This window comes from Silene latifolia, chromosome 6 (genome assembly GCF_048544455.1).
Source record: "Silene latifolia isolate original U9 population chromosome 6, ASM4854445v1, whole genome shotgun sequence".
NCBI classification, from domain to species: Eukaryota; Viridiplantae; Streptophyta; class Magnoliopsida; order Caryophyllales; family Caryophyllaceae; genus Silene; species Silene latifolia.
The window spans coordinates 111,932,892-111,953,488 of NC_133531.1; the positions used below are offsets into that span (position 1 = coordinate 111,932,892).

At 39.9% G+C, this 20,597-nt stretch overlaps 1 protein-coding gene and 1 non-coding gene across 5 annotated transcripts; both read right to left on the reverse strand.

Moving 5' to 3' along the window:
• Positions 1–726: 726 nt before the first annotated feature.
• LOC141587107 (putative methyltransferase PMT21) lies at positions 727–6,312 on the reverse strand. Of its 4 annotated transcripts, none has more exons than XM_074408536.1 (9): positions 5,954–6,225; positions 5,707–5,765; positions 4,191–4,500; positions 3,769–3,917; positions 3,470–3,665; positions 3,138–3,348; positions 2,070–2,748; positions 1,749–1,826; positions 727–1,362 (listed from the first exon to the last, which is right to left on the reverse strand). In XM_074408536.1, the coding sequence occupies exons 3-9, from the start codon at positions 4,467–4,469 to the stop codon at positions 1,104–1,106; spliced, it is 1,851 nt and encodes a 616-aa protein (XP_074264637.1). In that variant the 5' UTR covers positions 4,470–4,500; positions 5,707–5,765; positions 5,954–6,225; the 3' UTR covers positions 727–1,103. The 4 variants fall into 4 exon arrangements, with proteins under 4 accessions (XP_074264637.1, XP_074264636.1, XP_074264633.1 ...); XM_074408535.1 differs by having other exon boundaries at positions 5,698–5,765; positions 5,954–6,191; XM_074408532.1 differs by lacking the exon at positions 5,707–5,765 and having other exon boundaries at positions 5,954–6,312.
• Positions 6,313–13,964: 7,652 nt separating this feature from the next.
• On the reverse strand, positions 13,965–14,071 carry LOC141589232 (small nucleolar RNA R71). The gene has a single exon (XR_012520181.1). It is a non-coding gene; the product is annotated as a small nucleolar RNA R71 (small nucleolar RNA).
• Positions 14,072–20,597: the final 6,526 nt, after the last annotated feature.

The following is a 20,597-nucleotide window of genomic DNA, read 5'->3' on the forward strand; positions in this document are numbered from 1 at the left end:
AAGAGAGAACGCTGATAAGAAAATATAGTCTAAAACACAAGGTAAAATAATAACATTTTTCCGCTTTATATACATTGGTTTGTTCATACATTATACTACGGTTACATAACGATAAAAAATAACGAGAAGAGTGATAATTTTGGTTTAAAAATAATAATGTATATATGTATGGAATAATTAATAATGTCAAATGTTTTTGCCTCGGTTTTAAAAATAATACTTTGTATATAACTTTACTAAACTGAATTTATAGGATCTGAACTGAACTGAACTTATAGAATCTGAACTGAACTTATAGGATCTGATCTGAACTGAACTTATAGAATTTGAAGTGAACTTAAATTAAGTGACTTTAAGTCCAAAAGAACATGGGCTTAATGTAGGATCACGAGTCACGACTCATGATAATGCACTGCAATTTGTGACGTCTTCAACGCTACTACCACTGTATCAGCCACCTTTGATAACAGTTTATTTAATATACGATTATCAGTCACCTTTAAAATCTTGAGTATGTTTAGTAATTACAATTGGTCTCCCTTGTGACGGATTACCATTTGTGGCGGATATTTTGTGAGTTAAAATGGTAACAAAATGGGTTAGTGGAGAAAGTGGACCACATGAATAGTGTTGCAGAGAGAGAAAAAGTGGGTACTTTGTGAGGTAAAATGGTATCCGTCACTCTTGAGTGACGGATATGTGCCGTCACAAACAAGAATTTGTATAGTAATTAATAGCGAGTAAAATTAGCTAAAGTAATCCAGGAAATGAAATTACACAGCTTTATGATCTAACAATCGGAGGGGCACCTTGCCCGAGTGCAGACTCGAAAATATATTTTGCTTAATCAAAAATAAAATTCATATCCTACAAATTAAATAATAGATGAATTTCAGTATGACCATCTTTGACGTTTCTTGTGATCAATGAGACAGTATCCTCTTCGCTGCACGAGAAGCTCAAGGGAATTAACTTCAAGTGCCGACAAGTTTATATGTATGTTGGCCTTTCATTCCCTGTGTTCTTTTATGAGTTTATCTATCTCTATATCATACCATTGTATACTTGTATATTAACTTCTCAATCATATACCCTTCAACTCTTCAAGGGCTTCGGGTCTTGGACAAATTCTCTTGATCGTCATCTAGCTTGAACTCTTGGGAGTACCACAATTTCTTCTGGCATATTAGTATCTTCTCATTTTCGGTACTATACTCGGTGTCTTCCTTACGACAACTCCATTTCATTGCCTTTCCAATGGTATTAATAGCATCCAAGAAATAGGTAGCTTCCCTAATGATTACATATCCATTGGGTCGTAGTATACGATCCATTTCCAGGAGCACAGACTTCATTCCACACCTATTCATTAAATAACATTACATTAAACGAGCTTTTGTAGCAGAGCCGGGTACTAAAAGGTTATATTAAGTTCTCAAAAAGGATTCGAGATTTTCTGTGGTTTCCAGGATGCTTAATTTTCGAATGTCTGAAGATCAAGCATTTCGATTAATTATGGGACTTTTGTGCCATAGTGGTGAAGATTGTCTTGCATTGCGCTCGAATCCTCTGCGAATTTATTTTGGACGACACTTTTAAAGCTATATATTTGAAGGACCTTAATTTTAAGGATGATAAGGCCCCTAAAATAATCGAGACATCCTTTGCAGAAATGGAACAATTTGGTTTGCTGAAACACGAGTGTAATAATATGAGCTAGACAATAAGAGGACCACAAGCGAGATTACCTTTGGCTTTCAGCAGTGAAGAATTCATCCATGTGAAGAAGATCATATGTTCTTGGGTAGGTTGAAAATGCCTCGCACCTACGTCATACACAGTTCGTTAGTATGGCAATTTGCCTATTCATCCATGGATTTACAATAAGATTGAGGCAAGACAGTCCGATGATCGGATAGGTTAAGCTTATAAAGTTCTAAGGTGACTTTTAAACGTAAATTTCGAAACTCAAATCCAAACATTATATCTTAACTCCACCTTACTGTGAGTCTGTCTCCCCCAATTTTTTCCCATGGACAAGAAAATTATAAGCAACTATAATGAGTTACCAGTCATGATAGGCTCCGACAAGTCCACGATCGTAAATCACGGGCAATGTGTTAGGACCGTACGACGACACAACATTCATTACCCAAACCGGATCCTCGATCAAAGCAGCAGCAAAACCTCCATACAATGTATTCATATCCATTACATTCCGGATCTTGTCACTTCCAATGGCTGAGAGCAACTTCTTGTAGTGCTTGGTCCTCACCTTCCACTTGCTAGCGTCGTGCTTAAAGGCACCAGCACTTCCACCAGGAGCATCAGAAATTCGATCAGGCACAACCGTCAAACGGTCAGGCCACTTCGCCACGGATTTCAGGCTCAATTTCTTGAGCTTTGGGCTCGGGACAGTGACACATGACCGAAGAGGGGTGTACCAAGCTGCATCAGGCTCGATGCTGTCATCGCACTTGGGGGGATAAGCGTCAGGATTAGCAAGCTTCTTGTTGTAGCACTCGTTGTCGGATGCTTTCCTCCATACAGCAATATCGTCCTTTTTGTCAAATAACTTGAAGCACATAGAGGTTAGCAACTTCTGAAGTTTCTCATAATCCGATCTTTGTTCCTCAATGGTAGTATTCCACCCTCGCCAACGGTGCTCATAGTTCACAGGAGGTCCGGATAGAACCCAAAACCCCCCTGGCCGAAGTATACGGTGTATTTCCATAAGGTATAATCCACCTACAAACAGGAGAGACAAAAAACAAAATACAAAGTTAGCCGACGTTATTTCAGCAATTTGCTTTTGCTTTATATTCCGGTCTCTTTTTCCAATTCAATACTAGGAGGCAAAAAACATAAAGCTATCTAATATCATTCTGGAACTTTAATTTGGCTACGTAAAGCATGTTGCCAGAAGAATTCTTCCCACACAACAGGACAGTTGGAGACTATTTTATACGAAGAAAATGAAATTATTTTCACTTATAACATAGGCGTGCCTTACATAAGAATATGAGTAATATAGAAGCTATTTAAGATGCAATTGCAAGAAGGACTTTCAATAACATCGACGTGACATTTATATAGTAGAAGTTTAAGCTCAACAATAAAACTAGAAGAGCGCATACCAAACTCAGTCCATGGAATGAGGCACCTGGAGCAGTGAGCCATATCGAATGAGTTCGAAGGGAAAGGTAATCGTTGTGTTGAGATGACACCTAGAATTGCTGGAATACCACGCTCTAAAGCAAATTGGACTTGCGCCTCATGATTATCCCTTGGGGCTAAAGAAATGGTTAGAATTCCTCGATCCAACAAATCTCCTCCCCAGCTAGCAACCTTCATTGAAAAAGGAAAAAAAAAATATTTAATTGGTTGTTGTGCAACTTTCCACTATATATATCATGAAAAATCGGCTTACAAATACTTTATGAGAGAACGAGCATAGCATGATACTTACCCCACAGCCAGTGTCGATAGCTGTACGAATAGTCCCATCTTTCATCTGAGGAATCAGATCAACCATAAGATCTACATAATGACTAACTCCTTTAGGAAACATTGTACCTCCACCAGGGAAGAGAAACTTCTCTCCCTCTTTCCTCAGCCAGTTTTGATTAGATTTCTGTTTGTCGATCCAATCATATGGCACATTCCTACAAGAATAATCTTTTGAATTAGAAACCTCATTTTTTTGCATTTAAAAGACAACCACTCTAATGTATATATTTCTGCTTGCAGTCTTATAAGTAACATTACCTGTACCAACACTCATTCTTGCTCTTCGGCCATCTGATTGGCGGTTTGTACCCATTTGGCGGGGGAACTAAGCACTCCTTTCTTTCCGAAATTGGCGGGCAATGTCGTTCTAGGAAAGTAAGTCTTTGATAACCATACTTCTTCCATCTCTGCAAAAAGACACAACATACGGAGTAATACAATAAAGTATGATCCTGTGTTGATAAAATGTTTTAACATAGTTCAAAGTTTTGGGGAAGACTATCCTATTGTAATACAAGGTGTTTTGTGTTTTTGGATTGAGTTTTCAACTTAAAATAAAAAACTCGGCCCGGAACTTTGAATCCACACATCATTGTTACAACAGGACGGTCTTACAAAAGCCTTTGCCAATCTCTAAAACTAAGTAGATAACATATAAATCAGATAGGCGTTGTCCGTACCTTTGGGTCCGTGCAAGGAGTATAATCTTGATAATCAACACCACATTCAGGGAACGAAAAGGATTTGATCTGAAGAGATACGGCCCCTGATCCAATCTTTGTAACCGATTTAGTAACCACATCGGTAATATCTTTAGCCCCGACTAGATTTTTATCAGGACAGTACACACCACCAAGATAGAAGGAGAGCCCACATAACAAAACAACGATCAATGACAAGGGGACAATCCTCAAGCCTCTATCAGGCTGCTGCGGCTTGTCGTCCTTATTGTATTTCATCTCTCTAGCACTTTAGAACTTACTGATTTCCCTGCATCAATAGACCCAAAAATACACATCAAAATAGCTTCTTAACTTTCACCTATATACAATTGTTAGTCATTGAGTCTTGTGTGAGACGGTATCACATGCGCAAGCAAACCAAATTCCGAACATGAGACAGATGGAGTTCTAAAAGGAGAATAATCAGATAAATGCAACATTTTCCAAACATCAAAGCTACCATTCTAACAAGGCAAAAAGCTCAAACAAATCATCAAAATAAAAAGTAGAACACAGAATTCACAGACACTGCAAAAGTACAGTTTACTGACCTGTATAAAACTGGAGATACTTTACCAGAGAGATGAATATAAATCACTTCATATTTTACATTCAAATCTTATTCAGAAAAAGCAGCCAAAGAGTAGAGTTTTAACTAGAAGTAAGCAAGAAAGAAAGAAACAAGTGGCAATTGGCCAAAAACAACAGTCAATATATTGCATTATTAATAATGAAACCAGATCTAATAGTCAAAGTAGATTATTAATATACTTTAATAATGGCATAAACAAATTAAACAATGAGATTTCATGGTCCAGTTGGTCTCTCCTATGACGGGGAAATGCGACCGTTTTATGAAAATAATAATCATTCACAAATTCTTATTTATCGGATAATGGTTATATTTTATCACAAAATGGTCACATTTTGTATCAAAATTCGGTCACATTTTCTCCGTCACGAATGAGAGTTTGTGATGCTCTATCAACCTACTTTGCACATGATGGTGGGGTCACATGATGCTATATACCAATCTTCAAACTTTACAGCCCAAATTAGTCTAGCAACCAGTCCCCACTGATTGTTACTAAAAAGTGAGAAAAAGCATATGATTTTGTTGTCAAATCTACATATGAAACCTATTAATATAAGTTGGACCAACCATAATTGCTTCAAAGGTAAGTTATGGCAAAGAAATTTCATGTACTATGATCTTCACAAATTAATGCATTTCTAAAGGGGGCATCATCAAAAGTAAAAGTACATAAAAGAATGCAGCCGACAAAGAGCAATATCAAAAGTAAGCATAACTATCAATACAGGAGTGTTTTTTCTAGACCGTCTTGTAATTTGTGAAAAACTTTATAGAACATGTAATTATATTGAATACTGCATAAATAAGAAATAAGTCCATGAAAACCCAAAAATGAACTTTTAATTGAGCATTGAAATGCACAAATCATACAGCTGATACCCAATTTTTACTGAATCTTTGTTCTTTCTTGAATTTTACACCATAAAGATCTGATTTTGCTGCAACCACCATAAAAAAAGTCTTTGATCACCCAATTAGTTCCAAAAAAAATGATTTTAACTACATATACTGATATACTGATATCAAGATCTAGCTAATTTCAAATGCATTCTGCAGCAAATAGAGAGAAAAAAGTTGAAAAAGTAAAATAAAAAATTGATTGAAGTGGTTGAGAAAAAGAAATTACCTTGAATTTACAAAATTAAGATGTGTCCTTTATATTGCTTCCAGAATTATATATAGAGACCCAAGAATGTGTGGTGAAACTTGGGCAGTTGGAATCTTTTTGCCTCAAAGTTGGAGTAACATAAGAATTTGTGCTGAAAGTTGAGTGAATGAGAAAAATAAGGAATCTTGGGAGTTAAACAAAGTGGTCCAGCTGAATTGTAATGCTAATGCTAGTTTGATTACATTACATAGAAGTTGGATTATAGGATTAGAGAGGGTGTATTTAAACTCAAGTGAAATGAAGTGAAGTGAAGTGGCTGCCCTGGCTGGTGGGTAATCAATAAAATCCAAGTTCCATTGCTTTCTGTTGCGCTGTTTTCCTTGGTTTGTACGGATATCCTCTCCATTTCCTTCATTTCCTAAAAAAAAAAATGCTAAATCCCGTACACCATTTTACTAAATCCCGCACAATTTCTCCCCTTATTTCAAATGTACCCCTCACATTTCTCACACCGACCAAAAAAACATGCTAAATCACGTATACCGGCCGAATAGACGAACTCTGCGCCAATAGAGACATCGTACTCCGACGATGGTGGTCGACGACGATAAATATTTGCAGCTAGCAACCAAATCTGAAAAATGCTTTTTCGGCTTGATCCATCATCAATCAAATGAGTTCAATATTTGCAGCCTTACAATTTGCATTGTCCATTTGTCAAAAATGTCGGCCATTTCAATTGAATAAACTTATAGAGTATCAAATTAATCCATCCATTAAAACCCTAATTGTTAAAAGAAAACCCCCCTTTTTTTAACATTAATTAAATCAATTTAAAGACGGTATTAATAACATTGCTGATAAAACGGAGAAATTATATGTGCGAATTACAATCATAATTGTGAAGTTGTTAATTAATTGGTTAGGTTTGAGAGAGAGAAGGGGGATAACTTTTTTTGGGTTTTTTTTATGACGAAGGGTAATTTTGGAATATTAGGGCAAAGTGTGTAGGATTTAGTAAAAAGGTGTGCGGGATTTAGCAATTGCGAAAAAAAAAATGGAGAGTTCATTTTCTTACAACGTCAAAATCGCATCCTCCAACATTTAACGGTTATTAATTTATGCATAAAAATAAAGGGGAAGTGGAAGTTAGAAGGGAAATTATTATTAAATTGGCTTGATAGAAGGAAATGGGGAGAGAGAAATGGAGAGGATTCTAATGCGTTTTTACCACACTTCACTTCCAATTGAGAACCTCTCAATTTCCTTTCAAAGGTCCGGATTATATTTTGTAAACATCTAACAGTGCAAGTCTTGATGAGATGAATGAATAATAGTAATAATTTAAAGTAGGAATGTGAGAGAAAATGGACAAGAAATGGAGAGATCTTTGCTCCTTCACTTCCATTTCATTCCATTCGCGTCTTCTCCCACGGGTCAAATCACAAGTTTACGACGGGTCAAATAGTAGCACTTAGATGCAAAACGGTAAAGAAGTCACAAAATTTGTGACTGTTTGGGTATTAAAAAAACAATTAAAATCTCTTGCCTTCTCAATGCACGGTTTTTACCACAAATTTGAAAAGTCACTTTTAACCTAATTCTATCCCATTCACCATCACAAATTCATCTTCTCTCTTTCAACTTCTACTGCTTTCTCTCATTCCAAATTCTCTCCTCCTCTCTCATGTAAAACTCTTCATACAAAATAATCAAAATTGAAAACATTAACATAACGGAAAATGCACGCGGTGTCCTTGAGATTTCACATTTTGCCCGAAATACCCAATTTTTTTATCCGGAAAACTTTAAGAGACCATAACTCGTGTCTACGAGTTTAGAAAGTGATAATTTTTTTTCAAATCGATTACCTTTCCGAGAACTACGATTTGAAAAAAAAAAATTGTCGTATTTGGATCCCGTGGCTACGAGTTTTTGTATGTCAAAGTTTTTTTACCGAACAAACTTTGTGTGACCATATCTCTTGGTCATGAATTTAAACTCGACAATTATTTTTCAAGTCGTAGTTCTCGGAAAGATAATTAATTTAAAAAAACAAATCGTCACTTTCTGAGTCCGTAAAAATGAGTTATAGCCTCTTAAAGTTTTCCGGATAAAAAAATTGGGTATTTCGGGCAAAATATCAAACTTCAAGGGCACCGCGTGCATTTTCCGTTAACATAAATATTGGTAAGATGGTAAAGAAAATAACAGCAAAAGGCAACCACCTAAAGAGAATACTAGAGAGACAAATGCAATTGATAATGTCGGAGGAGATACTCATTTTTATAGAACTTTTTCTGTTTCTTCGTTTTTTGTTTTCATTTTTGGTTTAATAATGGACACATGGAAGTGATCCATGTCGGTATATAATGAACACAACAAATGACCATGGTGGTTCCAGTTTATTTGTTTGTTGGTTTATGGTTTTAAATTAGTTTATTCATTTTGTTGTTGATAGATGCTGAGAAAGTGGTGACAAATGAGATGATTGAGCAGTCAAAGGCTTAAGGGAAGAAGAAGGTAGTGGCGGGAAAAGGGAAAGGAAAGGCTGTTGGCTTGGTTGAGGAGGACGATGAATAGCAAATGGCTCAGACCAAGGGGATGAAGAATAAGATGACATTCACTATAGGGAGAGGCAACATATAAGGGCAAGAGTAAGTGTGGATATGGGTCACCTGCACGCCAATCCGTGGACATGCAGCAGCCGGAAAGCCACGCTCGGTGACGTAGAAAAGCTTTCGACCGGATCGCTTTAGACCGGTCGGTTTCATCTCGGTGAAGGTCTCAAAACGATTGCTAGCGATGTTCGGAGTCGCCACCAAGCAATTATGGGATGCCTGGAAACCGTTCGAATCCACTTTGTACCTCGGTTAAACGAAGCAAAAAGCGGTTCTTGACATAGGTACTAAAGATAAGGAATTGTCCCTCTTTAGCATCCTATCGCTAGAATGACTCTCGTTCGCCCTAGATAAGGTCATCTATTATCCAAAGTTTATGAGTAAGAGGTGAGGGTACGTATTGGAAAGCTCTTTAATCGAACACCCAATCCCGCCCGCGGTAGCAGCCTCTACTGATCGATCTTGGTTGGTTAAGTGCAAAAGTTGATAAAATGGGTTAATTGCATGAATGCGCATAAACAAGTTTAAACCTAACATGTGAGATTTGCTATGTCGGTTGTTTATCCAAGTATCAAGTAATTGATGTCGAGTTGGATTTAATGTTGATTTGCATGCAAGGCGGAAATTAAACATTCATTTACCGAGTTAGGTTTGTGGTGCTTAACATAATCCTTTGTCTTAAAAAAGTTTATAGAATGCAAAGTGTAAAATGCAAATCATCAATCTGATCCGTTCTGTATTCGGGTTAACCGAAGTCGGGATCGTCCTGGATGAGTGCTGGAAATGGGACAGGAGCAGTTGCAGGCAGCCATTGAGGCGCGAGCCTGTTGGTGATGCAAGTGGGTCTGCCCAGGTTTGAAAACTGGAATTAAGAGAGCCTGTTTAGGTGCGAGCTAGGTGACAACCCAAATGGGTGTCTCCTGGTTGTTGAAAATGTTTGTAAAATCGTTTGTAAAAGGGTGTTAAAACCCGCTTTTATTGAAAAGGTCGTTAAGACCGTTTTTGTGCTAATATAAAGAACGTGACTCGGAGTAATTATCATTGTATTGATAATATTCGATGTCGGGTTCGGTTTTGCATGCTTGACATGAATAGTTTTGCGAATGGAAAGTGTATAAATGCTTGATATGAACTAATTATATTAAGTTCATTGCTTTGTAATTAGTCAAAGTTTATCATCGTACTCGGGTAAAAGACAATAATGGAAGACATGAAGTGATAGTTAAATAGTAGTCTAAATAAAGGAATGGTGTATAATATAAGCTTTAATTTTATGGTGTATATTGTGTGATGTGATTGGCATATGCTTGTAATATTCTCCCTAGCTTGTACTATAAATAAGGATGCTTGGTACTTGCCATAACCAAGCAAAGTCTAAGTATGAGATCTCTCTAAAACATCTCTCATAAAACCTTCCTTGTAAAATATATCAATTTCTTATAATATAAGCTTTCCCTTATTCATAATCTTGTCTTACAACTTCATAATAATCATGTTAAATATATATTGATCCTGTAAAACCTCCTTTGTGGTTGTACTCACTATGTGTCCGTAACTCTAACCACATGGTATGTAGAATCAAGGATGATTATTGATACCGTCGTTTAGTACCAAAAATAAATACCTAAAACAACTAGCAGAAGTTAGTGGAAGTAGGGTCGATCTCCACACGGAGGCGGTCACTATCTACTCGTTATTGAGTCTGTCTACGGTCACAAAGTAGGGGGGTTTGTGTTGTTTAAACTAAACTAAAAACAGAATTAAAAATAGCGAGAGAGACAAAGATGTGGTCAAAGGAGAGAAGAGAGTGCTAGGATTGTCGGTTCACCATGGTTTCCTAAGAATGCAAAACTAGCGTTAAAGGTCGGCACAAATTTGTTCTGCAGGGTAGTGAAAAAGGTCCTTCCGGTCCGTTATTCACCCTAAAACATTACTACCTTAGCTTCCGCCCTCATTAGAATGCTCTAATATTCACTGCAGGTCTTACCCCTTCCAATCTTCTGATCCAGATCAAGGTGTACCAAAGTTAATATCTAAATGCGTCGACTCAAGCAGCTAATTACAGTTAATAGCAGTGATTAACAACACAATCCAAATTCAGCCAAACCTAATCATCTAATCTCAATACTTCCTAGTCACCATGGCTCCCCTATACCCTAGCACAAGGGATCTAGCTACTCATGATAGTAAATAAAGCATTAACGAAGGACAAAGCAAGAGTAAACATGGTAGAGAGAGATAAGCAAAGGAGAATTGAAATAAATAGAGAAAGTAAAGAGAAATTATAGAGGTTTTGAATCCGGCAAAACAATAGCAGAGTAACGTCCAACAAGAATAGAAAAGTGTTTTTGAAATGTGAATGAGAGATATCAGGAGAGAAGAAGGAGAGGAGAGAGTCTAAACCTAATGACGTCTTTCCTATTTATAGGAAAGACAATTATTAAACCTAAAACACGAAATTAAGTTAAAAAGCCCGTGTCCATAGCAAGTTACTCGATTGAGCACTTTCATATCACTCGATCGAACAAATCCAAGCTAAAACTTCTCGATCGAGGACTTTAGGTACTCGATCGAACACTATCAAAAGGCACCATTCGATCGAGTAAAAAAGGACTCGATCGAACAAGATAGTACTCGATCGAGTACTTTCCAGCGCACAATTCTTGCTTCGCACACTGAACTTCAAGCGGGCGCCATTTCTTCGTTACTTGGGAAAACAGAGCGTTTTCGGTGGCGTTGGAAAGATAACAGAATAAGCTTTCATCTCCAATTGGAATCACTTGAAAATCCATTGTAGAACTCGAGATATGGCTCTTCAAATTAGGCACTAGTAATTTGAAGTTCTTCCTTTGCTCGCCTAGTTAACTTACTTCTATGCGCATCTCAAAATAGTAGTCTTCAACCTCCGAGTCAACTCATCTCCTAAATGCATGCATAGGCCGGGACATGTTTTAAGCTTGATTCCACTTCTCTTTGGTTCATTCCTGCAAATAAGACAAGAGAAACCAAAGTAGACAATTCGGGGGACATTTGTAGCTAAACACTACTAAATATGCACAGAGATGCGTGCAAATATGGTACAATAAGTCTATATAAAATGCACGCATCAAACTTCCCCAAACCAAACCTTTGCTTGTCCCCAAGCAAACTCTATGCAAAACTTCATAAAATAAAACTCAGAGCTAGCTATAAATTGTCCACTTAAACCAATTTAATGCAGCAAACTAACACTTATAGCAAAAACTGTCAAATGCAAACGAGTCGTAAGATGTTTATAATAAAGCTGAACCGTCGACCTTGAAAGACCTTTAAAATCGGACTCTCACGGGTCACTCTTCTCTCATAAAGCAAAGGGTAAGTATAAATGTGTAAGAGAAGAAGAGAAAACAGTCACTCACCTAAACTACGACTCACATAAACATGCATGCAACTAATATGATAGACAATTCTAACTACCGTACATAAATTCCAACCAAACAAGGTCCTATCACAGCCTAGGGCTTACAAAAATATGGTAAAGTGAGGTAATGGGTAAGAAAAGGCAAAACAAGTATGGAAAATGTGGAGGTAAAGCGTCAAGCTAGCACCTAAACAATACCATATAACAACATCCAATTCCTAACCAATTATAAAATCAAACTCAAGTACCCTTCATATGGCACAAAAACTCACTCAACCAACACAACTCCTCAAAAGATATAGGTAAAGTATAGGAGTAAGACCGTCACAAACGAATTTTTCTTTTTACACGGTCTGTTTTTTTTTTCTTTTCTTTCCTTTCAAGTTTTCTTTCCTTTTTCTTTTTTTTTTCAATTTTTTTTTCATCCTCCTTTTCCATAAATTACCAACTCCTGATAATACAATACAAACCAAACTTGGCACAATAAACAATATACCACAAAACAATCTAAACTAGCTTGACAAGGCAGGCTAAATTTGGATGTAGTAAGGGTCAACAGGTAAATTTGGCTAAATGTGGAGTTTAATGGGTAAAAATGAAAGAAAAGGAATATGTAAGCGCCTCCCTGCATGTGACACCAACCAATAACCCGAATGTATGTAAGCAAAAAACAATTGAATTTCATATACGTGCAAATTAATGAACATGTTATGCAAGGAGTAACTACTCACAATCCTACATGAAACTGGTCATAAATGACACCAGTTTATTGAGCTCTAAAACTTAGAATTTATAAGTAGTTTGCCAAAATTTCAGGTCAAGTCTATTCGTTCAGCTAAATTTCAACATTAACTCGTAGATATGCAGAAGACAAAGCTAAAAGATAACAGTTCAATGCAGGACTTAAGCAAAAGGACAAATTAGAGTGCAATTTCATCATTGAAATCTACCATTCCGACTCAGCCTATATGCTCTTAGGCGAATTAGAGTCGTCACCTCCTCACCTAACTACCCTTGTGATTAGCCAAGAGATTTGATTGTGTGGAATTACGAATTGTTTGGGAAGAACCGAGTCTTAGGCTTTTAAATCATTTGATTTACATCCATTTAGTTTATCTTGCTTTTTCTCCTATTTTCTTTATTTAGTTGTTTTACCTTGTTGTTGGTAGTTCTAGTATAACCTTCTCCCGTTATTGTCGACTTAGCTAAACCATAGAGTTAAAATGATTAGTAGTCTTCCTTGCTCCTTGTGGGATCGACCCTTAATAGTGTACAACGATAAAATCGTGCACTTGCGAGGTATAGCTTGATACCATCAAGTTTTTGGCGCCGTTGCCGGGGAGTTTGGCTAGATATTAATTGTTTTCGTTCTTGTTTAGACTAAGTCTTTTGTTTCTAATCCCTCTCTTGAGTGTGTAGGATTTCTTGCATGGTTAGGAGAGCTCGAAGAGGTCAACCAATACGTCCGATTGACCACGAGATCGAAGCAACCGCGAGAAGACTAAATTCGCTCCGTAGAAGAGGGCTTATAGAAACACCGATTCCTCAAGAAAATCCAGTAATTGAGAATCTTCAAGAAGAACCACGGGTCTTTGAAACTTTCGAAAATCCTTTTGCAACACCGGAAACGGAAGTAACAATGGCCGCGGTACCTATGAGAGATAACTTGGCTCCGAAAAAGGTGGTGAATCCGAGTATTGTGAAGCCACCTATTCAAGCCAACAATTTTGATGTGAAAGCCACCTTGCTACAACTTGTCCAAGGTAACCAATTCGGAGGGGGAGCCACCGAAAACCCCAACGAGCATCTCAACGAGTTCTTGGATAGTTGTGACATGTTCAAGGCCAATGGAGTCACGGAAGATGCCGTACGCCTTAGGCTTTTCCCTTACTCTTTGAGGGGAAGTGCCAAGGAATGGCTTAAAAGTTGTGAACCCGACTCTCTACGGACTTGGGACGATGTCTCTAAGGCTTTTCTCAACAAGTATTTCCCACCCCAACGAACCGCAAGAATCAAGAGTGAGCTCCAAGGGTTCACCCAACAAGAGGATGAGACCCTTTATGAAGCATGGGAGAGGTACAAGGGTCTCCAAAGGCTATGTCCTCACCACGGTATTGGGGATGATGAGCTCATCAACAATTTCTATGAAGGGTTAAACAACGAGATGAAGATGAACCTTGATTCCGGCTCGGGGAAGGGAGCTTTGGATAAGATAGACCACAAGACGACGAAAGAACTTATTGAAGAAATGGCTTCTCTTACCTTTCATTGGAACAATGATAGGCACAAGAGGAAAGGGAAGTCAACGGTCGAATCGGCCAACAATGTGGAAGTGAAAGAGATGATAGAAGAGCTTAAGCAACAAGTAGCCTTGATGAGCTCAAGCAAAACATCTAGCAATTCTTCTATGAGGAACCAAGTCTATAGTTGTGAGCTTTGTGGAGACCAAGGACACCCACCCAATGAGTGTCCTTTAGTGGTTGGAGATGGCAATTGTATGGAGCAAGTGAACGGGATATGAGAGTCTAGTCCGGCCAAGCAAGCATTTAACAACAACCAATATCACCCCGGATTGAGAGCCCACCCAAACTTCTCTTATGGCTCTCAAAATGTCCAAAACCTAACCTTCCAACAAAAGTCACAACAACCAAACTTCCAAACTCAAAAACAAAACACAACATTCAATCAAGGTCCACCGGGTTTCCAAGGAAGAACCTTCCAACCTAGACAACAATTTCAATCACTTAACCCACCAACCACCCAACCATTCCAACAAACCACCCAACCTTTCCAACAAAATTTCCAACCATTCCAACAACCCACCCAACCAAAGTCAAACATGGAACTCATGATGGAACAAATGATGACATCTCAAACACAATTCATCAACCATACCACCTAAAAACAAGAAGAGACAACCTCATCCATCAACCAACTTAGGACCCAAATGCAAGCTTCTCAACGGATGACGGACAACCAAATCTCCCAATTGGCTACCCAAATGAGCCAACTACAAGCCTCCCAAGGTAAATTCCCGGGTAAAACCGAGGAAAATCCGAAAACCATGAATGCTATTCACTTGAGGAGTGGTAGAGATTTGGAAGACCGGGAATTTGTCAAGAAAAGGAAGAGTAGTAGACCGGGTAATGTCATTGAACCTCAAATTGTGGTTGAACCTCCTAAGGTAATTGAAGAAAAGGAGGGAAAAGATGAGCTTGTGGAAATTGTTGTGGAAACTCCAAGAGTGATTGATGAACCAACAAGGGTAGTTGAAGAGCCTCAACAACAAGTGGTAAGAACTTATGTACCACCGGTTCCCTTTCCACAAAGGTTGGCAAGAGCCAAACTTGAACAAAAGTATGGGAAGTTCATGGATATGATGAAGGGTATCAACATTACTATGCCTTTCATTGATGCCGTAAAGGAGATTCCAAGCTATGGAAAGTTCTTGAAGGAGCTCATCTCAAACAAAAACTCCTTGAGCCCGACAACTACGGTGAACTTATCCAAGGAGTGTAGTGCAATTCTCATGAATGAGGCTCCTCAAAAGCTTGAAGACCCGGGGAGCTTTTCCATACCTTGTAAGATTGGGACCGTGCACATTGAGAGGGCTTTGTGTGATTTGGGGGCCAGCATTAGTCTTATGCCCCTCAAAATTTTCAAGAAGTTGAAAGGTTATGAGCTTTCACCAACAAGGGTTTCTCTCCAACTTGCGGATAGGTCGGTAAGATACCCGATTGGTCTTGTGGAGGATGTCCCGCTCAAGGTGGGGAAACTTGCATTTCTATGTGATTTCTATGTAATGGACATCCCCGAAGACTCAAATATTCCCATCATATTGGGGGGCCCATGCCTTGCTACGGGGGGTGCCATGATTGATGTGAAGAATGGGAAGCTTTCTCTACAAGTGGGTGAAGATAAGGTCGAATTCTCTTTGAACAAGGCTATGAAAGAGCCTTCGGAAGAAAAGTCTTGTTATATGATTGATGTGGTAGAAGAATGGGTTGATATGAAGAAATTTGATGAAGACAAGGGTTTGCAAGGGTTCCTTGAGGGCAAGGTAAAGTATTGCAAGGAACACCGGGAGTATGCTTTAGCTATGGAAGCAACAATTGAAGAAGACCCGGACAAAGAATTTGAAAGCTTGAGAGGAGATGGTAAAAAAGAGGAGAGATCCACGCCTCCTCAAGTGGAGTTGAAACCTCTTCCCTCTACTCTTAAACATGCTTTCCTTGGCCCTAATGATACTTACCCTATTATTGTCAATAGTGCACTAAATGACACCGAACTTCAAAAATTACTTGATGTTGTGAGAAAGTACAAGGATGTCATTGGGTACTCAATTGATGATATTAAGGGGATTAGCCCTTCTTTTTGCACCCATCGCATTCACTTGGAGGATGAGAGTGCATCTTCCATTGAGCCTCAACGCCGCCTTAACCCCGCTATGAAAGAAGTGGTTAGGAAGGAGGTGTTGAAGCTCTATGATGCAAGCATAATTTACCCTATCTCCGATAGTGCATGGGTGAGCCCGGTGCATGTTGTGCCGAAGAAGGGCGGGGTCACGGTAGTCACCAATGATAAGAATGAACTAATTCCAACAAGAGTCACAACCGGGTGGAGAATGTGTATAGACTATAGGCGCCTCAACAAGGCAACTAGGAAAGACCATTTCCCCCTCCCTTTCCTTGACCAAATATTGGAAAGACTTGCCCAACATTCTCATTTTTGCTACCTTGATGGGTTTTCGGGGTTTTTCCAAATCCCGATTCACCCTAATGACCAAGAAAAGACCACATTCACGTGCCCGTTTGGCACCTTTGCTTATAGGCGCATGCCCTTTGGGCTTTGCAATGCGCCGGCCACATTTCAAAGATGCATGCTAGCTATATTTTCCGAATATGTTGAGAATATCATGGAGGTGTTTATGGACGACTTCTCGGTCGTAGGCACCTCATTTGATGGATGTCTAGCTAATTTGGGTAAGGTCTTGAAAAGATGTCAAGAGAGTGGTCTAGTCTTGAATTGGGAGAAATGTCACTTCATGGTGACATCCGGGGTTGTTTTGGGTCATGTAGTGTCAAGTAAGGGCTTGGAAGTTGATCAAGCCAAGATTGAAGTGATCAAAACTTTACCCCCTCCCACAAATGTTAAAGGAGTTAGAAGTTTTCTTGGGCATGCCGGTTTTTACCGGAGATTTATCAAGGATTTTTCTTTGATTGCCCGACCCTTAACATTGTTGCTTGGAAAAGATGTGCCATTTGAATTTACTAATGAGTGTTTGGATGCTTTCAATAGGTTGAAGGAAGCTCTCATCACCGCTCCAATCATGCAACCTCCCACTTGGGGAGAACCTTTTGAGTTGATGTGCGATGCTAGTGATGTAGCGGTGGGAGCGGTGCTTGGACAAAGGAAGAATGGTAAACTTCATGCCATATATTATGCAAGCAAGACCTTGGATGAAGCTCAATCACACTACACCACCACCGAGAAGGAGCTTTTGGCGGTCATATATGCCATGAACAAGTTTCGTTCTTATTTGGTGGGCTCTAAGGTAATTGTACACACCGATCACACGGCATTGAGGCACTTGCTAATCAAGAAGGAATCAAAACCACGCTTGATTCGGTGGATACTTTTGCTACAAGAGTTTGATATTGAAATTCGAGACAAGAAGGGTGTGGAAAATGTGGTAGCCGATCATCTTTCTCGGCTACTCCATGTCAAGGGGAAGGATGGATTGCCAATTGACGATTCCTTGCTTGGATGATCAACTATTCGCACTTGCTTTGATGGATGTCCCTTGGTACGCGGACTATGTAAATTATTTGGTATCCGGGGTCATCCCGCACGGTTATGACTCCCATAAGAGAAAGAAATTCTTCCATGACCTTAAGCAATATTTTTGGGAAGAACCGTGCCTCTACAAGGCTTGTGCCGACGGGATAATTAGAAGATGCATCCCGAATGAAGAAGTCCAACCCATAATCTCTCATTGCCATGACATGCCAAGTGGAGGGCATGGTAGTTCACGAAAAACCGCCGCAAGGGTGCTCCAATGTGGATTCTTTTGGCCTTCCCTATTCCATGATGTGGCCACCTACGTCAAGAAGTATGACAAGTGTCAAAGAAGTGGTAACATTTCAAAGAGGCATGAAATGCCAATGAACTACATACTTGAAGTGGAGGTATTCGATGTATGGGGCATTGACTATCAAGGCCCTTTTCCCTCATCGAATGGGAATGAGTATATCCTTGTTGCGGTGGACTACGTGAGCAAATGGGTAGAAGCAATCCCAACAAAGACTTGTGACGCAAAATCGGTGACCAAACTCATGGAGACAATCATATTCCCACGGTTTGGAGTTCCACGAATTGTGATTAGTGACCGTGGAACTCATTTCCGGGAAAGGACTCTTGATGCTCTACTCAAGAAGCATGGGGTGCAACATAGGCGGAGTCTTGCCTATCACCCACAAGCTAACGGCCAAGCCGAAATCTCTAACCGTGAAATCAAGATGATCCTTGAAAAGACCGTGAGCCGGTCAAGGAAAGATTGGTCTACCAAGCTCAATGATGCATTGTGGGCTTACCGGACCGCTTTCAAAACACCAATAGGAACTTCACCGTTCCGGTTGGTGTACGGGAAGCCTTGTCATTTACCGGTTGAGTTGGAGCACAAAGCGCATTGGGCCATCCGACTCCTTAACTTCGACTTGAAGAGCGCCGGAGAGAAGCGGCTACTTGACCTCAATGAGCTTGAAGAATTTAGACTAGAGGCTTATGAGAGCTCTAGATTGTATAAGGAGAGGACCAAAAGATTCCATGACAAGGCCATCATTCGGAGAGAGTTCAAGGAGGGAGAGTTGGTTCTCCTCTTTAACTCAAGGTTCAAGTTGTTTGCGGGAAAGCTAAAGTCTAAGTGGTCGGGACCCTTCACCGTGGTCCGAGTCTTTCCACATGGCGCTGTTGAAATATCCGATGGAGATCAATCCTTCAAGGTGAACGGGCAAAGGCTCAAGCACTACATTGCCGGAACCCCTATCATCAAGAATGTGAGCTCCATTGCTACCTACCTTCAAAATTATTGATTGTTATTCATAACTCCGTCGAGCCTACGACATAAAACAAGGGCGCTTCATGGGAGGCAACCCATGCATCTTTGTATATAACTTGCATTCTAGACTAGTAGTGAGAGATTTGGAGTCGTATTTTGTCTATTTGGATTGGTGACGGAGGTCACTTTTGAAGAACACAAGCATTATTTTCATTGACCCGAAATCCCGACATCATGCGTCGAAGTAATTGAGGAAAACAAGAATCCCGTGGTCAATGAAAAAGCTCAAAGTTGAGTTGAAGAAAAATTGAGCAAATATGAAGAACACAACGAAAAATAGCTGTGTGTTGTGTTTTGCCGGTGGACCGGCAAATTGGTCCACCGGTAGCGAGGCCAAGCAGAATTTTTGAAAATTGAAGCAGTGGTGTGTTTTGCCGGTAGGCCGGCAGCCGGCTCACCGGCATAACACACCTGGCAAGGCTGAATACACGAAGAACTGATGATGAGGAGTGTGTTTTGCCGGCAGGCCGGCAGCCGGCCCACCGGCATGACACACCTGAAGACTTGGTAGATTATGAAAATTGGTGAAGAGGAGTGTTTTGCCGGTAGGCCGGCAGCCGGCTCACCGGTATAACACTCATGCTTTGAAGCTGAGAAGTTGAATTTTGAGTGAGGAGTGTGTTTTGCCGGTAGGCCGGCAGCCGGCTCACCGGCATAACACACCTGGTATTTGGGAAAATCAATTGTGAAGAGTGTTTTGCCGGTGGACCGGCAGCCGGTTGGTCCACCGGTAGCGAGGTCAAAAATTTAGAAGGAGAAATTCGAAAAATAGAAAATTGGGAAGTGCGTTTTACCGGCAGACCGGCTGCCGGTTCGCCAACCGGCAAAACACATCATCAGACGCAAAATTAAAACCCGAGAGCCCCTTTTCCCCCATTTCATTTCTTCCTTCCTCCTCCTTCACTCCTCCATTATTTTCCCCCTTTTTCAACCCTAACTCCATTAAAACTCAATCAAACTTCCTCTTACCTTCACCAACCTCCTCTAATCATCAAGATGGCCGGAAGAAGAACAAGGGCGGACATTGCTAGAGATCAAGCCGATTTGATTGCTCGAGCCGCAACCGATACTTACCCCGATCCGGACTTTCCCACTGTCGAGTTTACCACACCTACGCAGAAGGGTAAGTTTATTCTCTTTAAAAATCGTCCCCTCACCCCTACTAAGTTCCTTCATCATCCGTCTTTGTCTACCCTTGGGATTGCTAGGGAGACGGAAGCTTTGTTTACGGGGTGTGGTATGAGGGGCATATTTTCCATGCATGAGTACACTTACCCCCGGATTACATGGGAATTTTTGAGTAGTCTTAAGATTACCAAACACCGGCAAACGAACATGGTGGCCACTCTTAGCTTTAGACTAATGAACCGGGAACACAACATCACTTTGGGTCGGTTGGCTCAAATTTTTGGGCTAGAAAATGCGGCGTCGCATACCCCACCCGCTGATTTTCACTACTCCCGTGTTTGGAGGGCGATTTCGGGCCTTGATGATCAAGTTGGGGTGAAAAGGCCCGCGATGAGT

Coding starts and splice junctions, on each gene's coding strand:
- LOC141587107 (XM_074408532.1), bottom strand. CDS start 4,469: ATGAAATACAATAAGGACGACAAGCCGCAGCAGCCTGATAGAGGCTTG. Junction 3,918..4,190: donor CTCCTTGCACGGACCCAAAG/GTACGGACAACG, acceptor GTCTTTTTGCAG/AGATGGAAGAAGTATGGTTA. Junction 1,827..2,069: donor GTCGGAGCCTATCATGACTG/GTAACTCATTAT, acceptor TGTATGACGTAG/GTGCGAGGCATTTTCAACCT.